Source organism: Chiloscyllium plagiosum, chromosome 7 (genome assembly GCF_004010195.1).
Source record: "Chiloscyllium plagiosum isolate BGI_BamShark_2017 chromosome 7, ASM401019v2, whole genome shotgun sequence".
Lineage (NCBI taxonomy): Eukaryota > Metazoa > Chordata > Chondrichthyes > Orectolobiformes > Hemiscylliidae > Chiloscyllium > Chiloscyllium plagiosum.
Genome location: NC_057716.1, coordinates 73,277,195 through 73,297,465, shown reverse-complemented (window position 1 = coordinate 73,297,465; position 20,271 = coordinate 73,277,195). Strand labels below are relative to the sequence as shown.

At 39.5% G+C, this 20,271-nt stretch overlaps 1 protein-coding gene across 8 annotated transcripts in view; it reads left to right on the top strand.

The window, feature by feature from the left end:
- Positions 1–20,271, top strand: part of mgat5 (alpha-1,6-mannosylglycoprotein 6-beta-N-acetylglucosaminyltransferase) — a 160,092-nt gene that overhangs the window by 108,742 nt on the left and 31,079 nt on the right. For all 8 annotated transcript variants that reach the window (XM_043694045.1, XM_043694044.1, XM_043694046.1 and 5 more), the window contains 3 exons: positions 960–1,093; positions 6,797–6,946; positions 17,750–17,896. In XM_043694045.1, the coding sequence (XP_043549980.1) occupies positions 960–1,093; positions 6,797–6,946; positions 17,750–17,896 (431 nt within the window). The remainder of the gene's footprint in view (positions 1–959; positions 1,094–6,796; positions 6,947–17,749; positions 17,897–20,271) is intronic.

Sequence of the window (20,271 nt, the reverse complement as noted above, 5' to 3'; positions counted from 1 at the left end):
GAGTTAGGGTGGGAAGAGGTGTAATCCAGGTAGTTGTGGGAGTTGGTGGGTTTGTAAAAAATGTCAGTGTCAAGTTGGTCGTTATTAATGGAGATGGAGAGGTCCAGGAGGGGGAGGGAGGTGTCAGAGATGGTCCAGGTAAATTTAAGGTCAGGGTGGAATGTGTTGGTGAAGTTGATGAATTGCTCAACCTCCTCATGGGAGCACGAGGTGGCGCCAATGCAGTCATCAATGTAGCGGAGGAAGAGGTGGGGAGTGGTGCCGGTGTAATTACGGAAGATCAACTGCTCTACGTAGCCAACAAAGAGACAGGCATAGCTGGGGCCCATACGTGTGCCCATGGCTACCCCTTTGGTCTGGAGGAAGTGGGAGGATTCAAAGGAGAAATTGTTAAGGGTGAGGATGTCCCCATTTGCATATTTCTGTCAGGTTGCTTTGCGCTTGAGAACCTAGCATCTTGTGCATCTTCACAGAGTGCAACATATGGCTCTTAACTTACTTTCTAGTGCTCATTCACTTTGTTTGTGTGGCCTCTTTGGCTTATATATGTTTTTAGCATATAAAGAGAATAAAAAGAGATGTGAATGTTAAGGCTGTTGTAAAGAAGTGGCTTACTTGCAATTGTAGAAATTGTCACAGCTGCTGATTTAAGTACTGATAATTACTGCTATCTTTTCAATGTTTTATTAATGTTATTTTGGTTGAGAACATTTTTATTGCTATTGCATGAGTCATTTTTCCACACTGTAAGTAATCTAATGTAATCTAATTTTTAAATATGTGCCATTCAGTTTTTCACCAATGTGATGCTTCCCAATTCTGGTTTGGATTACTAAGATTATCATTATTAAAATGTTCAAGAATATGTACCAAGACCAAATATCGATTCCTAAAATCCCTAATGTTTGATAATTTTGATCGAATTATGATGTGTTGTTTGATCTTGCCTGTCTTTGCAGCTCACACACCTGACAACAGCTTCCTAGGATTTGTGGTTGAACAACATCTCAATGCCAGTGATATTAGTCATCTTGATGATATCAAAAGACAAAATCAGTCTCTTGTATATGGCAAAGTGGATCATTTTTGGAAGGTATATAGATTCAGCAATCATTCTACAATGAGAATTATTACCTATTTATATTTATTTGACTGAACTTAGATGGGCTATGATAAAAACAAAATTGTTGAGTCCTTGCACCTGCCTGGTTTTTATCATTGCCTTTTAATATCATGTTTAAATCTGTACCCATCACTTGGTGGGCAGGGTAATTAATAATGTCAAGAAGTGTGGCACTGGAAGAGCACAGCAAGTCAGGCAGCATCTGAGAGGCAGGAGATGCGATGTTTTGGGCATAAGCCCTTCATCAGGAATGACAAAGGGCTTATGCCCGAAACGGCAACTTTCCTGCTCTTTGGATGCTGCCTGACCTGCTGTGCTTTTCTAGTGCCCCACTTTTTAACTCTGATCTCCAGCCTCTGCAGTCCTCACTTTCTTCCAGGATAATTATTAATGACTGGCTTTATTTATCACTTGAAAATGATTTTTTTTGCATCTGTTGTCAGACTCTGGTAGCAATCAGAATATTTCCTGTATATGCTATTTCTACTTTCTCCAGGCATTTTAGCTGAAACAGCTAAGTAGACATGACTTCTTTCTCCAAGGAGATGAGAAATCAGAAAGATAAAGTGGTATTTTAGTTGAATAAAAGCTTCATTAGACCGCATCAAAAATTATATTGGTTTCTGTGCACTGCACCTCAAAAGATAGACTAGTCTTATTGGGAATACAGTGCAGATTTAGGATAATAACCAGATTCAAGAATTAAATTATAAGGATAAGTTATTTAAACTCATACCCTTACATTCAGAATATTGTGGCTTTTTACTCCAAGCACTTAAAATGTAAAGGGACTTGAAAGGACAACAGTTTCTCATACCATTGTTGCACTGCATTGCTTTCTTCTGTTTTATTAACTCCTTCAGCCTTTTAAAATATTATTTAACCTTCTCTGCTTCAAATTAATAGTCCTAGCATGTTAGACCTATTTTCAATCCAGAAGGAGTGATCACCAGCTCCTTGAAAGTGGAGTCGTAGGTAGATAGATAGTGAAGAAGGCGTTTGGTATGCTTTCCTTTATTGGTCAGAGTATTGAGTACAGGAGTTGGGAGGTCATGTTGCGGCTGTACAGGACATTGGTTAGGCCACTGTTGGAATATTGCATGCAATTCTGGTCTCCTTCCTATCAGAAAGATGTTGTGAAACTTGAAAGGGTTCAGAAAAGATTTACAAGGATGTTGCCAGGGTTGGAGGATCTGAGCTATAGGGAGAGGCTGAACAGGCTGGGGCTTTTTTTTCCCTGAAGCGTCTGAGGCTAAGGAGTGACCTTATAGAGGTTTACAAAATTATGAAGGGCATGGATAGGGTAAATAGGCAAATTCTTTTCCCTGGCTTCAGGGAGTCCAGAACTAGAGGGCATAGATTTAGGGTGAGGGGGGAAAGATATAAAAGAGACCTAACGGGCAACTTTTTCACGCAGAGGGTGGTATGCGAATGGAATGAGCTGCCAGAGGAAGTGGTGGAGGCTAGTACAGGTGCAACATTTAAGAGGCATTTGGATGGGTATATGAATAGGAAGGGTTTAGAGCTAAATGGGCCGGGTGCTGGCAGGTGGGACTAGATTGGGTTGGGATATCTGGTGGTCATGGACGGGTTGGACCGAAGGGTCTGTTTCCATGCTGTACATCTCCATGACTCTATGACTCTAAGTGAATAATTTGTGTATTCATTGGGAGGCTGATGGGCATTTGAGGAAGAAGGGAGTATCTGGTTGCAAAGGTAGATTTAGATAAGGGGGGAAAAAAGGGAACTCCCAAATAGAGTATAAATACTGACAACCGGCCTGTTTCTTGGTTATACTTGTATGACCCCACCTTACTCATCAGTAGTTTCTCATCTTAGTTGTTTTTGTTCAATCTGTGCTGAACACAGAATTTTTAACATGACAAAAATCTGCAATCAGAACTCAAACTGTCGCTTCCCCATTTCTTTGTACAATTTTATTTCTTTATTCTTGTATTCTGTACCTTGTTTTCAAAACACCCACCATTTTATCACTGTGCTCAAACTTGAATCAGATTCTGTGTCTTAGTCCCTGTGTATGTTTATTCATGAGTTTCCCATTTAAATATACAATCTAATTTCTTTATTTGTTCCCAACATGTAGTGCGTCTCATCCTCCATTTAAGGTGCATCTACACTTGTCTTCCCACTCTTATCAGTCTGATTCTGAGAGGAGTAACTCCTCGGTACATAATTTTCAACCTTTCTCTTATCTAAGCAATATCTGTTTTTATCTTGGAAAGCGCTAAACTGTCTATTTATACTGCTATATATTTACTTTTTACATTTTTATAAAATCTTATGGGTTATGTGTTTTTCTTTCTGGAGTGCATACTGCTTCTACAAAATAAGATTTGTTGACCAGAACTTTATACCATATTACATATGTGGGTATAATTGATTAATTTCTGAAGACAGGGCTTAATCCTAAAGCATATTTGGGAGTATTAGTGAGTGGTTCACAAAATGAACCTTCCTGCATGCATAGAGTAATTGAAGTAGTAAAAGATGTAATAATCTAAAATAATTCAGAGGGACGATTTTAGAGTCCTTCTGGATGGATAAACAAAAATGGGTTAAATGGTCACCACTATAATCATTTAATTATACATTATTTCTCTGATAATGTAAGAAATTGCTGTAACTGTTTTGTTTATGTTTTCTCTTGTTTTAATTTGAGATGGTTGTCAGTTGAATTTTGGAATACTGAATCTATTTTGGAGATTGACAGTTTTCTGCAGAAACGTTGGTTTCTTGGATATTTAAGAGAGTTGTAACACTCTTCAATTACTTTTCTGAAACAATTTGCTATCAGATACTGAATAAACCATCTTTGGTCACAAAGCTCTGGGGGATTTTCAGCCCAGAAAGAGGCCCTTTGGACCAGTGTGTCCATATTGGTTATCAAACGTCAATCTGTTCTAATCCCATTTTCCAATGCCTTCTATGCCATGGAGTTCAAGTGCTAATCTAAATAGTACTTTAACTGTCTTGAGGGTTCCTGCCTGTCGCACCCTTTCAGGCAGCAACTTGGAGATATCCACAAGCCTGTTTCTTATGGTCTTATGACATGGAGCTAACAGTGTTTCACCTGGAGGCCTGTGGGTATCTGGAAGTCGCTGCCTGAAGGGATACAAGAGGCAGGAACCCTCGAGACATTTAATGTACTATAACGACATGTTACATATTTTCAATTCTCAGTCCACTCTGAGACTACTCGCTTGCCATCTGACAGGTGCTTGTGAGCTCTCAGCTCAAAACAGTGTTCATTCACTGTCTTAAAGGTACAGTACACACTATCAACTTGATAACAATACTTTAGTATCAGTCAAGTTCAAATTGCCAATTTGATAATTTAAGCATCAAAGCGCTTCAGAAGTATGTTTCATAATTTGAGCAGAAGTGCAAGAATGGGATCCCATAATCATGATTCCTCAATTCCCTGCTGTCTGCTTGTACACTCCACTTTTGTTGTTTCATTTTCTTGAAACTGATGAAATGCTGTGAAAGTTTGGTAATCCTACAACAAAGCTTAACTGTAACTGTGTTAGTACAGGATTTCGCTAAAAGTATACTGACCAGCTGTATTTTGAAGTTCATAAATAAAATGCTTGTGTTGAACTAATTGGTTTTCAAAATCAAGGGTTTCTACAGAAAATGTGTAAATTGGGATGAAGCTGCATGAGAGTGAGATACTTTCTCTAATTGCAGAAATATCAGTAAAATTATGATGGACATAGAGTCAAGTAAATTAGTCTTGATGGGTAATTATTTTGTCATGGTGTAAAGTATTAAAAATTCAACATGGTAAGCACTTCTTTGAAAAATCATATGTCGTCATCGTATTTACCATCTTTGGGAAAAATACACTTGGATAATCAAAAGCCGTCCAGTTGCCACTAACCCATGAATCCATTACTTGAGGACGTATTTTGATTCTTGGACTGCTAGCCATTCTCATTGACGACATGTTCCAATGGCAAAAATGCCAACATGTTTCTTTACTAATGGATGTAATGTTCTTGCAGAATGTTGTTGGTATTAGATTAATATTTTCATAGGGGTTATTGGAACTCATCTTTTAACCTTTTCATATTTCAATCTTGATTTGCCTTTTATTTGGTGTGATGTACTAACATATGAGAAAGGAAGAATAGACTATTCAGACCTTTGATCCTGCTTCACCTTTCAGTAAGATCGTGGCTGATGTGACTAACTTCAACTCTACATTCCTGCATATGCCTGATGATCTTTCTTTCTCGTGGTAATTGTGAGTCTTTCATTGAAATTCTATACTCTATTTGAGAAGAAGGTCAGTGAAACGATGTCACCTTCCGCTCAAAGAACTATGAGCCTGCACTCTAACTTCTCTTTGTTCAGCAATTCGCCCCAGGAACTTTTAAGGTTAATGTTATAAGTCCTGCCATAACAATATGTAGTACCTCATATTTATCTAGATTAAACTCCACCTGCCACTCCTCAGCCCATTTGATCAAGGTCCTGTTGTACTCTGAGGTAACCCTCTTCACTGTCTACTACGCCACCAATGTTGATGTCATCTACAAACTTACTAAACATGCCTCCTATATTTGCATCCAAATCATTTGTATAAATGACAAAAAGCAGTGGACCCACCACCAATACTTGCGGCATACCACAGGTCACAGGCATCCAACCTTAAAACAGTAAGGGCAGATGTGGCACAGTGGCTCAGTACAGTGCACTGCTGCCTCATTGCACCAACAACCTGGGTTTGATTCCAGTTTGGGTGACTGTGTGGAGTCTGCATGTTTTCTGTGTCTTCATGGATTTCTGACAGGTGCTCTGGTTCCTCCCACAGTCCAAAGATGTGCAAGTTAGTTGCATTGGGCATGCTAAATTATCCATCGTGTCTAAAAATGCACAGACTAGATGGATTTGGTGGCTTTGATATCTGCTTTTTGCGGCATAGTAGAATGTGGTTCCAGTCTTTTCCTTGATGTTAGGAACCCATGAACTGTAAATTGTACAAAGATGGACTTTGTTTTTTTTATATTTGATTTCTGTTATTAATATAGGTACTGGAATATGACTACTTTAAACACATGGCATTTTACAAAGAAAAATCCAGTGAAGAAACAAAATAAATTTCGATATTATATTCAATTTTTCTTCCCTAAAGGATATTAGTGAACCAGAAGGGTTTGCGACAACAATAGTTCATGATCTTCCATTAGACTAACTTTTTTTTATTCCATATTTTAAAATTATTTTCAATTTCACTATCTGCTGTTGTGGGATACAAACCCAGAATATTAGCCTGAGTCTCAGGATTATTGGTACAATGGAAATACCACTATGATACTCTGCCAGAATTTTACATTTTCAGACTTTAAGTTTGCTTATGGTCTTGTTGGTCACTGATTATTTGTAATCTTTTAAGTTCAGGTATACTTTAATGAGATTGTGTAGCTGGCATATTGCCCCGTCTGTAATGACTGAGTTATACTCTTGGATCATTCTCTAAGCATTTTTCACTTGTATTCCTCAATTTCACACATTACATAAAATTTTATTGCTGTAATTCCACTTCAGGAAATAACCAAGAAGGAGATGATCTAAATATTTTGCTTTCTTGTACATTAATTCAGGCTCCAGTAAATCAAATGTGTTTCTTCTCCTGTGTCTCTACAGGATAAGAGGTCTTACTTGGATATAATCCATAGCTACACAGAAGTTCATGGCACTGTTCATGGAACGAGCACAGTCCACATTCCTAGCTATGTGAAAAACCATGGGATACTGAGTGGACGTGATCTACAACTTCTTCTAAGGGAAACAAAGGTACAAAGTGTGATACGTGTGCATTGTTGACGATCACTTCTCTGCTTCAGAATATAAATGTACATACAGGGAAAAAAAAAAGTGAAGTTGTAGAATTCTGATCTTGTGCTAATCCAAATTGAGTTCTAACAGTCATTATGTTGGAATTTTATAAAATCATGTGGAGAGAAATAGATTAGTCGACAAAAAGGCAAAACAACCCACATCAAGAAGTGATGGAAGCCACGGCCTTTATTTTTTTCAATTTCTGTTTAATTTTATAAAGTGGGTTTTTCGAATTTGAAAATGTGATTTGTTCATCTTGATTGCATACAAAGCTTCAGAAATTAATTTGACTTGTAATTTTTTTAAAACAAAAAACTTTGTGCATTGAGAAAACACAAATATTCTATTGTTAGCTGCAAGGGAATGCCTCAGTCTGAGCTGATTTTCTTGTATTTAGAGATTTTCACTATGAAGCTCTATATCAAAAGACTGCACCATAATGAAGCTGTTCCACTGTCAGACCAAGTTATGTCTGTAACAAAGTTAAACCAAGTAAAACATCTAAAACACTACCATTCTATTATTAAATAATAAACTAAACACCATACACATGATTTTCATCTTCAGTAGGAATGTACAAATTTTACACTGCTTGATTTTTCCATTACATTATCCTGTCTCACTGAAAACTCTCACCATCTCTGCATATCATGTGATCTGTGTCCAAATTGTTCAACAACTGCTGTTTCTTTTCGGTAAAGTTAGGTTATTTTATGTAAAAATAAACTATTTCATATGCTATACTTAAAAGCAAAAAATGCCAGAAAGCTATATTGAGAATGCTGGACATGCAGAGCAAATAGATACAAGCAAAAGTTCCAAATAAGTTGTGATTTTGGTTAAGACCATAACTTTTTTTTTCTTTTGAGAGAGAAATCCAAAGTCCCAGTTACTTATTGCAGGAACTAAGTTACAATGTCCTCTGTTCAAAATTATTTTTTACTATATGAGTAACCATCTAGTCTGTACAATAAAGAATCAACATGTATTGAATGTCATTAACAGCCAGATTGCTGTCAACTCTAATTATAAACTACAAGTTACATTTTAAATAGAATATACAACTAAGGCAGATCTTACAAATTTGCTTTGCTGTCCAATCAGCATATATAGGAACACAAGTAGGTACAAAGTGTGATACGTGTGCATTGTTGACAATCAGCATATATAGGAACACATTTGGCCCTTCCAGCTGGCTCTATTATTGAGTACAATCATGGCTGATCATGCTCATACCTGATTGTGGTTTTGCTGTATATATCTTTGATCTATTTAACCCTAAAAATTGTATCTCCTCCTTTGAAAATATTCAGTGTTTTGGCTTCAACCTGTGGCAGAGTATTGCTCAGGTAGACCACGTTCTTGGTGAATTATTTTCTCATTTCAGTCCTAAATGGCTACCACATATCCTGAGACTGTCACCCCTTGTTCTGGACTTCCAGGACATGAGGAGCATCTGTGTTTACCCTGTTAAGTCCTGTTAGAATTTTACAGTTTTCTGAGATTCCTACCCTTATTTTTTTCTTAACTTCATTGAATACAGTCATAACCAATCCAGTGTTTTATCATGCATTAGTCCTGCTATCCCATGAATAGTCTGGTAAACTTTGGTTACCCTCCTTGTATGGCCAGAACATCATCCTCATAAGGAGATAAAACTGCACACAATATTCCAGGTGTGATCTCACCAAGGTACGTACAATTGCAGCAAGGCATGCAAAGGTACTCTAATCCTCTCGCTGTGAAGGCCACAATATCATTTGCTGTTTTCACTGTCTGCTGCACCTGTATGCTTACTTTCTGCGACTCTTGTAGAATGACACCTGGGTCTCGTTGCATCTCTCCCTTTCCCAATCCATTACCGTTCAGATAATCTGCCTTCCTGTTTTTGGTACCAAAGTGGATAACTTCACATTTGTCCACATTGTATTTCATCTGCTATGCATTTGTCCACTCACTCAATTTGTCTAAATCATACTGAAGCATCTCCGCTCCATCCTTGCAGCTCATCTGCCTACACAGCTTTGTGTTATGTGCAAACTTGGAAATATTCTTTAGCTCACTCTAATTTATTATTATACATTGAGAATAGTTAAGAGTCCAAGCATTGATCCCTCAATCTGCTTCAATTTTATTAATTTGAATAAAATAGTGGAATTTCACTGTGGAAGTTCCAGCACGGAATTTTCATCATGCAATTCCTATGATTTCCCATAATTCTTCTATTAAAAAAATGTGAGGACCTGTGTCGCACAATGAAAACCTTCGCACTGACTTGCTGCTCCCAGTTTAACATGAGCTATTTCTGAGCCTACCTGTTTTTCTTTTGAGTCTGCACTACTAGCTCTAAGTCTTTCTTTCAATGTAGACTATTTTTAGTGTGTTCCTTCAGGGTGGAGCAAGCTTCTTCTGCACTGTTCACCTTTTTGTTTTAAAACTGACTATATGCTTCAGTGCAGCCAGGGTGTCTTTTGATTTCTTTCCTCATTTTTATCAGCATGTTTTGCTGTTAGGAATGTGATTCTATATTTTTTCTATGAATCAGTGTTTTGATCTGGTGAATCTCTAAGCGGTTTTTATTTGTATTGTTAATTTTCTTTCTATTACGTTTCCAGAAGGGTCAGGAGATCAAAGTGTTAAACAAGAACAGGAGTTTTAATAATGGTGTTTACTGTACAGGCAGCAAGGATAGAGTAAGCTGTTTCTTGTTCAAAATGGCTGATGACCGTTTTGCATCACATGATTAGATACAAAGTGGCAGTCCATCATACTTAACGAATACACAACACTTCATGGCACACAAGTGCCAGGCAATGACAGTCTCTGACAAGAAAAAAATCTAACCATTTCCCCTTTTTAATGTTCATTGGCACTGCAACATCCTGAGAGTTAACATTGACTAGAAATTGAACTGGTCCTGCCAGGTAAATACAATGGATACAAAAGGTGGTCAACACCTAGGAAAACTGCAGTGACTAACTCTTCTCCTGTCTCCCCAGTGCCTGCCTACCATCATGTACAAAGCACAAGTCAGGAGTGTTTTGGAATACTTTTCATTTGCCTAATGCAGTTCCAATAAGAGTTCAACACCATCCAGGGCACAGCCATCCACTTGATTAGCACACCATCCACCACCACCAACATTCATTCCAGGACAAAGGCAGCAAATGCACCTGTGTACTACCTGCAAGTCTCAAGTCATCATGGCTTAGAATTATATTTCCATTCCTTCGTTGTAGCGGGTTCATAATTTTGCAACTTGCTTACAGGCAGCACCATGACGGCATCCATACTGCACCCCAGGACTGCAGCAGTTCAAGAGGCAGCTCAACTCTACTGTTTCCAGGGTCATTAGGGACGGGTAGTAAATGCTGGTATAGCCAGCGATTCTCTAATCCCATGTGGAAATGAACAAAAACAATGGAGAGAAGACAAGGAAAGGAAGAGTCAGGCAAACAAGATGAAGGTGAAAGAAAGGTCAAGGTGAATGATATTAAAGCAAGGTAAATGATGTTTTTCAGCTCAATGTGAGAGCAGGAAGAAGCATAAATTCAGTAAGCAATCTATCGGAAAAAGAGGAAGGCAATTGTTGCTAAATTTGAGGAGGTATCCTTTTTTTATTTTATTTTATTTATTTATGGGATTGGAGATTAGAGTTGAGAGTGTGTTCCTTGAAAAGCACAGCTGTTCAGGCAGCATTCAAGGAGCAGGAGAGTCGACATTTTGGGCACAAGCCCTTCATCAGGAATGAGGCTGTGAGCCGAAGGGGTGGTGAGATAAATGGGAGGGGGATGGGGCTGGAGGGAAGGTAGCTGAGAATGTGGTAGGTAGATGAGGTTGGGGGTAACGGTGAAAGATTAGATTAGATTAGATTACTTACAGTGTGGAAACAGGCCCTTCGGCCCAACAAATCCACACCGCCCTGCCGAAGGGCAACCCACCCATACCCCTATATTTACCCCTTACCTAACACTAAGGGCAATTTAGCATGGCCAATTCACCTGACCACATCTTTGGACTGTGGGAGGAAACCGGAGCACCCCGAGGAAACCCACGCAGACACGGGGAGAACGTGCAAACTTCACACAGTCAGTCACTTGAGGCGGGAATTGAACCCGGGTCTCTGGCGCTGTGAGGCAGCAGTGCTAACCACTGTGCCATCGTGCCGCCCATAAGGTCAGAGAGGAGATTGAAGTGGATTGCTGGGAAGGAAGATGGACAGGTCATGAGAGCAGTGCCGAGTTGGAAGGTTGTAACTGGGATAAGATGGAGGGAGGGGAATTGAGGAAACTGGTGAAATCCACATTGATGCCTGAAGGAAGAATGCCCCATCTTTCACCTTGGGACCCTCCAACCCCACGGCATCAGGTGGTAAGGGAGTGGCAATGGCGGAAGCCCAGGACCTGCATATCCTTGGTGGAGTGGGAGTGGGAGTTGAAGTGGGCCAGTGGAGTTGGTTGGTGCAGATGTCCCGGAGATGTTCTCTGAAGGACATGGGGAATTAGGTGTTGAGGCCAATCGGCTCTGGGCATGTTGAGTGGAGTGGCACAAGCTGGAGTGTTTGTATGATCCATGGTCGAACAATCTCAATGGGCTGAATGGTCTATTTCTGCTCCAATTCTTATCATCCACCCAGAGATTAAAACAATTCATATTTTTCATTAAGGTGTCAATCCTTTAAAAGGTATTTAGTATTGGTTTAGTTCAAGAAGCATTAAACAAATAAGGTACCAGGCTGATTTTTAGATTAGATTCCCTACAGTGTGGAAACAGGCCCTTTGGCTCAACAAGTCCACACTGACCCTCCGAAGAGTAACCCACCCAGACCCTCTGACTAATGCACCAAACACTACAGGCAGTTTAGAATGGCCAATTCACCTGACCTGCACATCTTTGGACTATGGGAAGAAACCGGAGCACCCGGAGGAAACCCATGCAGATGCGTGGGGAATGTGCAAACTCCACACGGACAGTAGCCCGAGGTGGGAATTGAACCCGGGTCTCTGGTGCTGTGAGGCAGCAGTGCTAATCACTGTTTTGCAATTCGCAGAGAAGCCTTGAAATATTTCAATCTGACTTCTGAATTTCATTTGTTTGGTTGCTAGCATTTGTGTTTTCTGATGTCATCAGTCACAACATGTTTGATTAATTTTGTTTATCCAATATTAAATCCGTGACATGTTAGTGCTGCTGCTTTCACTTTTTAAGAATGTTGAGAAAGGGCAAGTCCAGTTAAGCCATTCAACTTTTGGAAAAATTTCTTTTTTTAAAGAAACACCATTGCAGGTAAATTTTTATCTATTTGCCTGCATTTATAGATATGATTAGATTCACATGTATGGATGAGACACACCTGGGAGTGTGCAGTTTCACAGGTGAAATCCCAATAAACTTTCAAGCATTCCATGCTATTCTTTGAAGATCCAAAGTTTATGAGTACTAGTGTAAGCATGTCAATTTTTTTTGGATTCTCAAATCTAAAAAAAAATTGAAGGTCTCTTGCTCAGCAAATATAAGGATTCTAAAATAAATTATCTGCAGCTCCAATGCAAGCCCTGAATAGCACAAGACTGCCCACAATATTGCTCAAATAAGCCATATACATTGCAGCAAAAAGGTTGAGTTTTGGAACAGGTACTTTCTACAGACTATCAGGAGCTTTTAATTGATGTATGAATGATTAATAATAAGGCAGAATCTTAAAAGATCCTCAGTAATGGTCCCTCATTTTTAAAACAGTTTAGAACTTTTTCTTGTAAATAACATTTTTGTTTTTCATATTATAAGATCAGTTGCACCCACTATTGTTTTTACTCTAACCATTTACTTCAAATGTTCAGTTTTCAATTTCTCTCAAATTGAATTATTGAAAATATATTGACTTTTTGGTGCATTATAGTAGAAAGATAATGTGGTAATTGTAACAAGGTAAGTCAGGTGGACCTCCAGAAGGAGTTCCCTGACTGGAGCCGTTAACTGGGTCCAGTCAAGGAGCCCTGGCTGGCAGATATAAACAGGAGTGTCAAGTGTTCTGTTCACTCAGAGTTGGCTCTTGAGGAGTCCAGTCCAGTCTCCAGTACTATGCACATGTAAATAAAGGGTGATTTGGTGACGGTACTGACTTTTGTGGAGTTATGTTTGGCAACAAGTTAAGGGAATATGTTTCTGAAGAAATTCCCTCCCAACAGTCGTCTTCAAGCTAGGATAAACATTTCTGGCATCGTGCCATCATTTGATGCTTCCATCGAAGACTCGGCCCAGTATGTGGAAAGAATGTGTTGTTTCTTCCACACAAATGACAGTGGAGCAGATGAAATGCATCAAGTAATTATCCTGACAGCTTGTGGACTCGCTGCTTTTTCAATTATTAGGACCCTAACATTTCCTGAGGCACCAGATATTAAAACCTTTCAAGAGTTGTTCGGTTTAAGGAATATTATGACCCCAAGTCACCTCAATTCTGAGATGCGATCACTTTTACTCAGCAGTTTGAGAAGCAGTGACAGAATTATGTGACTTTAGTTAATGAGATGCTGAGACGCCGGGGTATGTGGGATTAATAATGTCACTATTCAAAAGCGCCTTCTAGCTGAAGTCCAACTGGACTTCAGACAGGCATTACAACTGGCTTTGTCATTACAAAATATGGCATGCAGAGCATATGAATTACAGGATATGCCGATGGAAGTGGAAACCTTGCCAGGTCAACTGAACTTGGGGGAAACACCACTTGATTGAAGGAAATTGCATCGCCTCACTCATGACACCATTTTATACAGAGGGACTCTAGATCAGCACACATCAAAACCCTAAAATAAAGGTAAACCTCAGCCAAACGGTTAACATTTTTCTCAGGACCAGGTCTGGCGAGCCATTGTAGTTGCTATCGGTATGCAGACTCAAAAGAGTCCACTAGGCATAAATTGAGTAAGAAAACTCAGGCCAGTATCCAGGAGAGTGCACACCCTGCAGAGCTCACCTGCATCTGGTTTGGAATGGCTAAATTGCTTTCCAATAGCCAAATCAGGACCCAAATAAACATCAGGTTAAATGGTCACCAGGTTCTATTGGAGGTTGGTATCTGTGATTGCAGAATCAGTCTTTAACAGAATTTGTTTTGGAGCCCAGTTCTTCAGTTTATGGAAGATCTTGCTAAATGAGAAGCTATACTGGGGAGCCTTTATAAATTAAAGGTACACCTTCGGTTCTGGTCTTGTGTGAAACGCATCTGGTTCAGTTACCACTGATTTGTAGTAAAAGACTCTAACCAAGCTGATGGGACAAAATTGGTTAAGAAAGATTCACCTTGATTGGCTCAATATTTTTTCAATTAGAAAATGGATGCCCAAGTAAAGTCCTGATTAAGCATCCAGAGGATTTTCAGGAAGGTCTAGCAAGTATCAAAGGAGCCAAGTCCAACTTGCACGTTAACCTTGAAGCAATTCCACGATGCTACAAGGTTGCCTGGTGCCATTTGCTTTGTGTGCAAATGTAAAGGCAGAAATCAAGCTATAAAGCGAAGGAATCATCAAGCCAATATAAACCGTCACAGAATGGCAGCACTGGTTGTACAGATTGAAAAGCCTGATGGGTCAGTTTGCCTTTGTGGTGATTTTAAACAAAAGCTAAACAGCTTCCTGCAGATGGATAAATTCCCAATCCCTTGCACAGAAAACTTATAGGCAAAGCCAACAGGGGAGCTGATCTTCACTAAGTTGGAGATGAGTCATGCATACTTGCAATTGCAATTAGACGAGGATTACCAGAAGTATACTCCAATTAACACTCGTAAGGGTTTGTACCAATGTACAAGACTGCCATTTGTGGTGTTGTCGACCTGTGCCATTTTTCAGATGATGGGGAACGTTTTACAAGGTGTATCCCAGGTCATCAGTTATCTGGATGACAAGCTAGTAACAGGGAAGACCACTAAAGTGCTCTTAGAAAGCTTGGATATACTCCTTAGATGTTTCTCCAATGTGTACGCTTTAGAAAGGAAAAACATATGTGTTCCAGGCATCCAAAGTGACCTATTTAGGTTGTACATTCGTCAAGACCAGGTTACACATTTGAAGATCAAATGCCTGCAATCAAAAGTGCCCCGACTCCCACGTCTGCACCAGAACTTGAGGGGGAAATGGGAAGGTGAAACGTCATTAGAAATGCCAATGCCAGACTTGATGCTTAGCGCATACAGCACAGGAGCAGACCATTCGGTCCAATCAGTCCATGCCAACCATAATCCTAAACTAAACCAGTCCACCTGCCTGCCCTTGACCAATATCCATCCAAATGTTTCTTATTCATGTGTCAGTTTAAATGTCTTTTAAACGTTGTAACTACATGCATCTACCACTTCCTCTGGAAGTTCGTTCTACACATGAACTACTGAGTTTAAAATTAAAAAATGTTCCTTGTCTTTTTTTAAAAATCTTTCTCCTCTCACCTTAAAAGTATGTGTCCTAATCTTGAAATCCCTGACCCCATGAAAAAGACACATGCCATTCGTCTTAACTATACCACTCATTATTTTATAAATCTCCTATAAGGGCACTTTTCAACCTACTAGTGAAAAAGTGTCCCAGACTCTTTTTGACTCAAACCCTCCAATCCCAACAACGTCCTGGTAAATCTCTTCTGAACCTCCTCCAGATTAATAATATCCTTCCCATAACAGGGAGTAATAAACTGAATACAGCACTCCAGAAGAGGCCTCACCAATATCCTGTACAATCTCAACATCATGTCCCAACTCCTACACTCAAAGGTCTAAACAGCAAAGACAACCATGCTAAATGCCACCTTAATCACCCTATCTATATAGGATGCAAATTTTAAAGAGCGACCATTTACTTCAAGGGATGAAATTTGGTGCTGAAACCATGGAAATAGTCCTGTATGGATCAGAAGAATGGTCAACACTATGTTCGGTCCTGTGACTTGCAAAGTTCAAGCAGATGAGACAGTTCTGAACAAGTACGTGAACCACCTGAAAGCTGCAAACCTGCAGACAGGGCAGGAGAAAAACATCCGGCCTCTCCGAACAGCTGGAAGGAATGTCAGAGCCTGTAGGTTCTCCCCTTCATCTAGCATAGAAGAAACCTTAAAGTCTGAGATGGACACAGCGGATGTCACAGCCTTTAATGTCTTTTCTACTTGAAGTAAAGGATGAATTTCTTCAGAGATACTCTGGGCACAAGAGGCGGGCTACAGTCTAGTACACCGCCCATAACCAGAGCTGAGTTGGTACCGTACCTGGTGCAAAAACGCCCCAGAAAAAGCTACATGGTGAAAAAAACTGTCCTTTGTCCCTGGAATTAAAGGAGAAACAATTATAGTGATTGTTTAAAAAAAAAAGTCAGCAGGTGGATCTCCATAGAATGAGTTCCCCGATTGGGCCTGTCAATCTGGTCCAATCAGAGACCCCCAGCTGACTGATTATAAACAGCAGTGTCAGAGTTTCTGCTAACTCGAAGAACTGGCTTTGAGGAAGCTGGACCAGTGTTAAGTCCAGTGCACGTGTAAATGAAGGGTGACTTGATGGGATACCGGCCACTCTGGAATCATTCATTTGAAATATTATTAATCACCTAGCATTTAGAAAGTAGATAAAAAGGAAAAATATTTTTGAACTTGTTTCTGCAAGGTACAATCACTGACTTTTATGGAGTCATGGTGAATATTGCACCATTTTTGCAAAATCAACTTTAAAGACCATTGTCCATGTGAGAAACTTTCTAGTAGTGAAGAGACCAATTTTCAGTTTAATGCAGAAAATGGGATATCTGATTTGAACAGCTATTTGTTAACAACATATTTTAGCCCTCTTCCCAAAATTGCATGGGGAGGAGTGAAAAGGGGGCTATACCTTAGCTTTAGTGTCTTTACGAATTGTTGCAGAGGACAAGGAATGCTTTGCCAACTGTTCAGCATCAAGGGCACTGGAGATTGCACCTCCACCTATCCTGCTGGGACAGAATGTTGAACAAATAAGCCAATATTTATTTCTTTAAACTGGTTGAGTATCTAAGGAAGGATGACTTATGCCAGCAGATTATCCAAGTAATGTTCATGCATCATAATTTCAAACCAGCATTGTGCATCTTGGTTTGCAACACATGCTTTGTACAACCCATAGAGAAAGAAATTTTAACCCCAACATCCGTTCCGTTCCCTGTGATAGTTCATGAGATCTGGAAATCCAGGCCATGCATATCACAATTTTGATCCACTAAAGTAGCAACTCCTGGTATGAGAGTTAGTGAAGATCATTGTCACCATAAACAGAAAGGGAAAGTTGAAGAAAAATTGGGGCGAGTTCCTCTGAAATAGGAACAGGAGAATCATTATAAATAATTTCATTGCTTTTTGTTACAAAATTACATTTTGTGTATTGGTACATTATTATTATTTCTGCTTGCTTTTTCACTTCTGAAAGTTAAGGAAAATCCCTCTAGTTTTGAAGTAATATTCTGCAGCTTTGCATTTAGCTGCAAATTTAGCCCCCTGTGTTTTCTGCATATTTTAATATTTTGTGTTATGCTTTTGTAGTTGTCATCCTTTTACATTATTGTCTGTTTTAAAGTGGCCAGCAGACTTTGTTTTTTGTTTGGCATTATTGTTCTTAGTATGCTTGTGATCACTCTAATACCAAACTGTTATCTGTTATGATGTTATGGGCATGTTTACATTTCACCTCTTGATCTGTACTTAATGTTTGTCTTGCACTGTATTGTTAAAAAAAACTTTCTTTTACAGTTGTTTGTCGGCCTTGGTTTTCCATATGAAGGACCAGCTCCTCTAGAAGCCATTGCTAATGGTTGTGCTTTCTTGAATCCACGGTTTAATCCCCCAAAAAGTAGCAAGAACACAGAGTTTTTCAAAGGCAAGCCAACACTTCGAGAGGTGAGCATTTAGAGTCATAGAGTTATACACAATAGAAACAGTCAGTCCAACTTGTCCATGCCAACCATATATCATAAACTAATCTAGTCTGATTTGCCAGCATTTGGCCCATATCCCTGTAAACCCTTCTGAGTTATGTACCTAGGCAGATGCCTTTTAAATGTTGTAATTGTACCCACCTCCACTACTACTTCTGTCAGCTTTTACTTCTGTCAGCTTGTTCTATACACGCACCAAAGTTGCCCCTCTGGTCCCTTTTTAGACCTTTCCTCTCACTTTTGGACTTCCCTATCCTGAGAAGAAGACCTTGGCAATTGACCCTTTTCTTTCCCCTCGTGTTTTTATAAATTTCTATAAGTTCATTTCTCAGCCTCCAGGACTCCAAGGAAAAAGCCCCAGCCTATTCAGCCTCTCCCTATAGGTCAAATCCTCCAAACCCAGCAACGTCCTTTTAAACCTTTTCTGAATTGTTTCACATTTCACAACATCTCTCTCATAGTAAGGAGACCAGAACTGAGTGCAGTATTCTAATAGATTGGCCGAACCAATTTCTTGTACAGCTGCAACATGATTATCCTAACTCCTGTACTCAATGCCTTGACCAACAAAGGCAAGGGTGCAAAATGCTACAGTCACCCTGCCTACCTGTGACTTCACTTACAAGAAACTGTGCACCTGCACCCCCAGGTCTCTCTGGACAGCATTGCACCCCAGGGCCCTACCATTAACTGAGTAAGTCCTGCCTTGGTTTGTATTAGTAAAACGCAACACCACCTTTTTATCTAAATCAAACTCCATTAACCTGTCTGATCATGGTCCCATTGTACTCTGAGTAACGTCTTTGCTGTCCAATGCATCATCAATTTTGGTGTCATCTGCAAGCTTACTAACCATACCTCCTACATTCGTAACCAAATTATATAAATGACAGAAAACCAGAGGACTCAGTAGCGATCCTTGCAGCACACCACTGGTCACAGGCCTCCAGCCTGAAAAACAACCCTCCACCACCACCCTCTTGTCTTCTTTCAAGCTAATTTTGCATCCAATTGGCCAGCTCCCCCTGAATTCCATGTGCTCTAACCTTGCTAATCAGTCTAGCATGTGGAACTTAATGAACTGCTCTGCCTTCATCAATCTTCTTTACCACTTCTTCGAAAAACTGAATCAGGTTAAAAATCACGACGCTCCTTCAGGTGATGAAGGAGCGTCGCTCCGAAAGCTAGTGTGCTTCCAATTAAACATGTTGGACTATAACCTGGCGTTGTGATTTTTAACTTTGTACACCCCAGTCCAACACCGGCATCTCCAAATCATGAATCAGGTTAGTAAGACATGATTTCCCTAGCTCAAATCAATATTCACTATCTCTAATCAATCCTTGCCTTTCCAAATCATGTAAATCCTGTTACACCACTTCTCTTCCAATAGTTTTATCACCACTGATGTCAGGCTTGAACTATTTCTAGAGATTGAATAAACTTTTTGGTTTGAAAACTTGAATTTTGTTAGTGCAGTTGTGTATGCCCTTGTTGAAAGGAAGTTTTCCTGTCTATTCTGTCTTTATAGTAAAGATAATTTATTTGCTTAAATCAACTGGAATCCAAAACTTCATTTAACGTCCGATACAAGCTTCGTCCAGAAGCTCACTGAAGTTGTTATCTATTATGGTGACGAAGTGTTTGGAAATGAACCTTCTAGCTCAGCGAGCAAACCTACATTCATTAGATATTGACTGCCTACTAAATTGAAATTGATTATTTTGCCTGTATTTCACAATCTTATGATTTAATTGTTAGAGATTTTAAAATGAATATTACAACCTTGTGTATTTTTTTCTATCCAGTATTTCTTCCCCCTTCTATACCTGATTTTGACTTTGAATTTGCTATTCTAAATTAATTTATATATTCAGACTTCTCCTGTTAATTTCAGAATGCTTCAGTCTGCTGTGTTATGGAGATAGTATCTTGCCCTGTTCCGGAGGGTAACTTGGGAAAGAATAGGGCCCCTCAAAGATCAGCAAAGCAGCTTGTGTGTGGAACAGCAGAAGATGGAGGAGATACTAAATGAGTATTTTGCATCAGGGTTTACTGTGGAGAAGAATGTGAAAGATAAAGAATATGGGGAAATCTGTGGTGACATCTAGAAAAATGTCCATTTTACAGAGGAAGTAGTGCTGGAAGTCTTGAGCGCATAAGATTGGATAAAACCCCAGGACCTGATCAGGTGTACCCTAGAACTCTGGGTAGCTAGGGAAGTAATTGCTGGGCCCCTTGCTGAGATATTTGTATCATTGATCGTCGCAAATTTGTTGCCTGAAGACTGGAGATTGGCTGACATGGTGTCACTGTTTAAGAAAGGTGGTAAAGAAA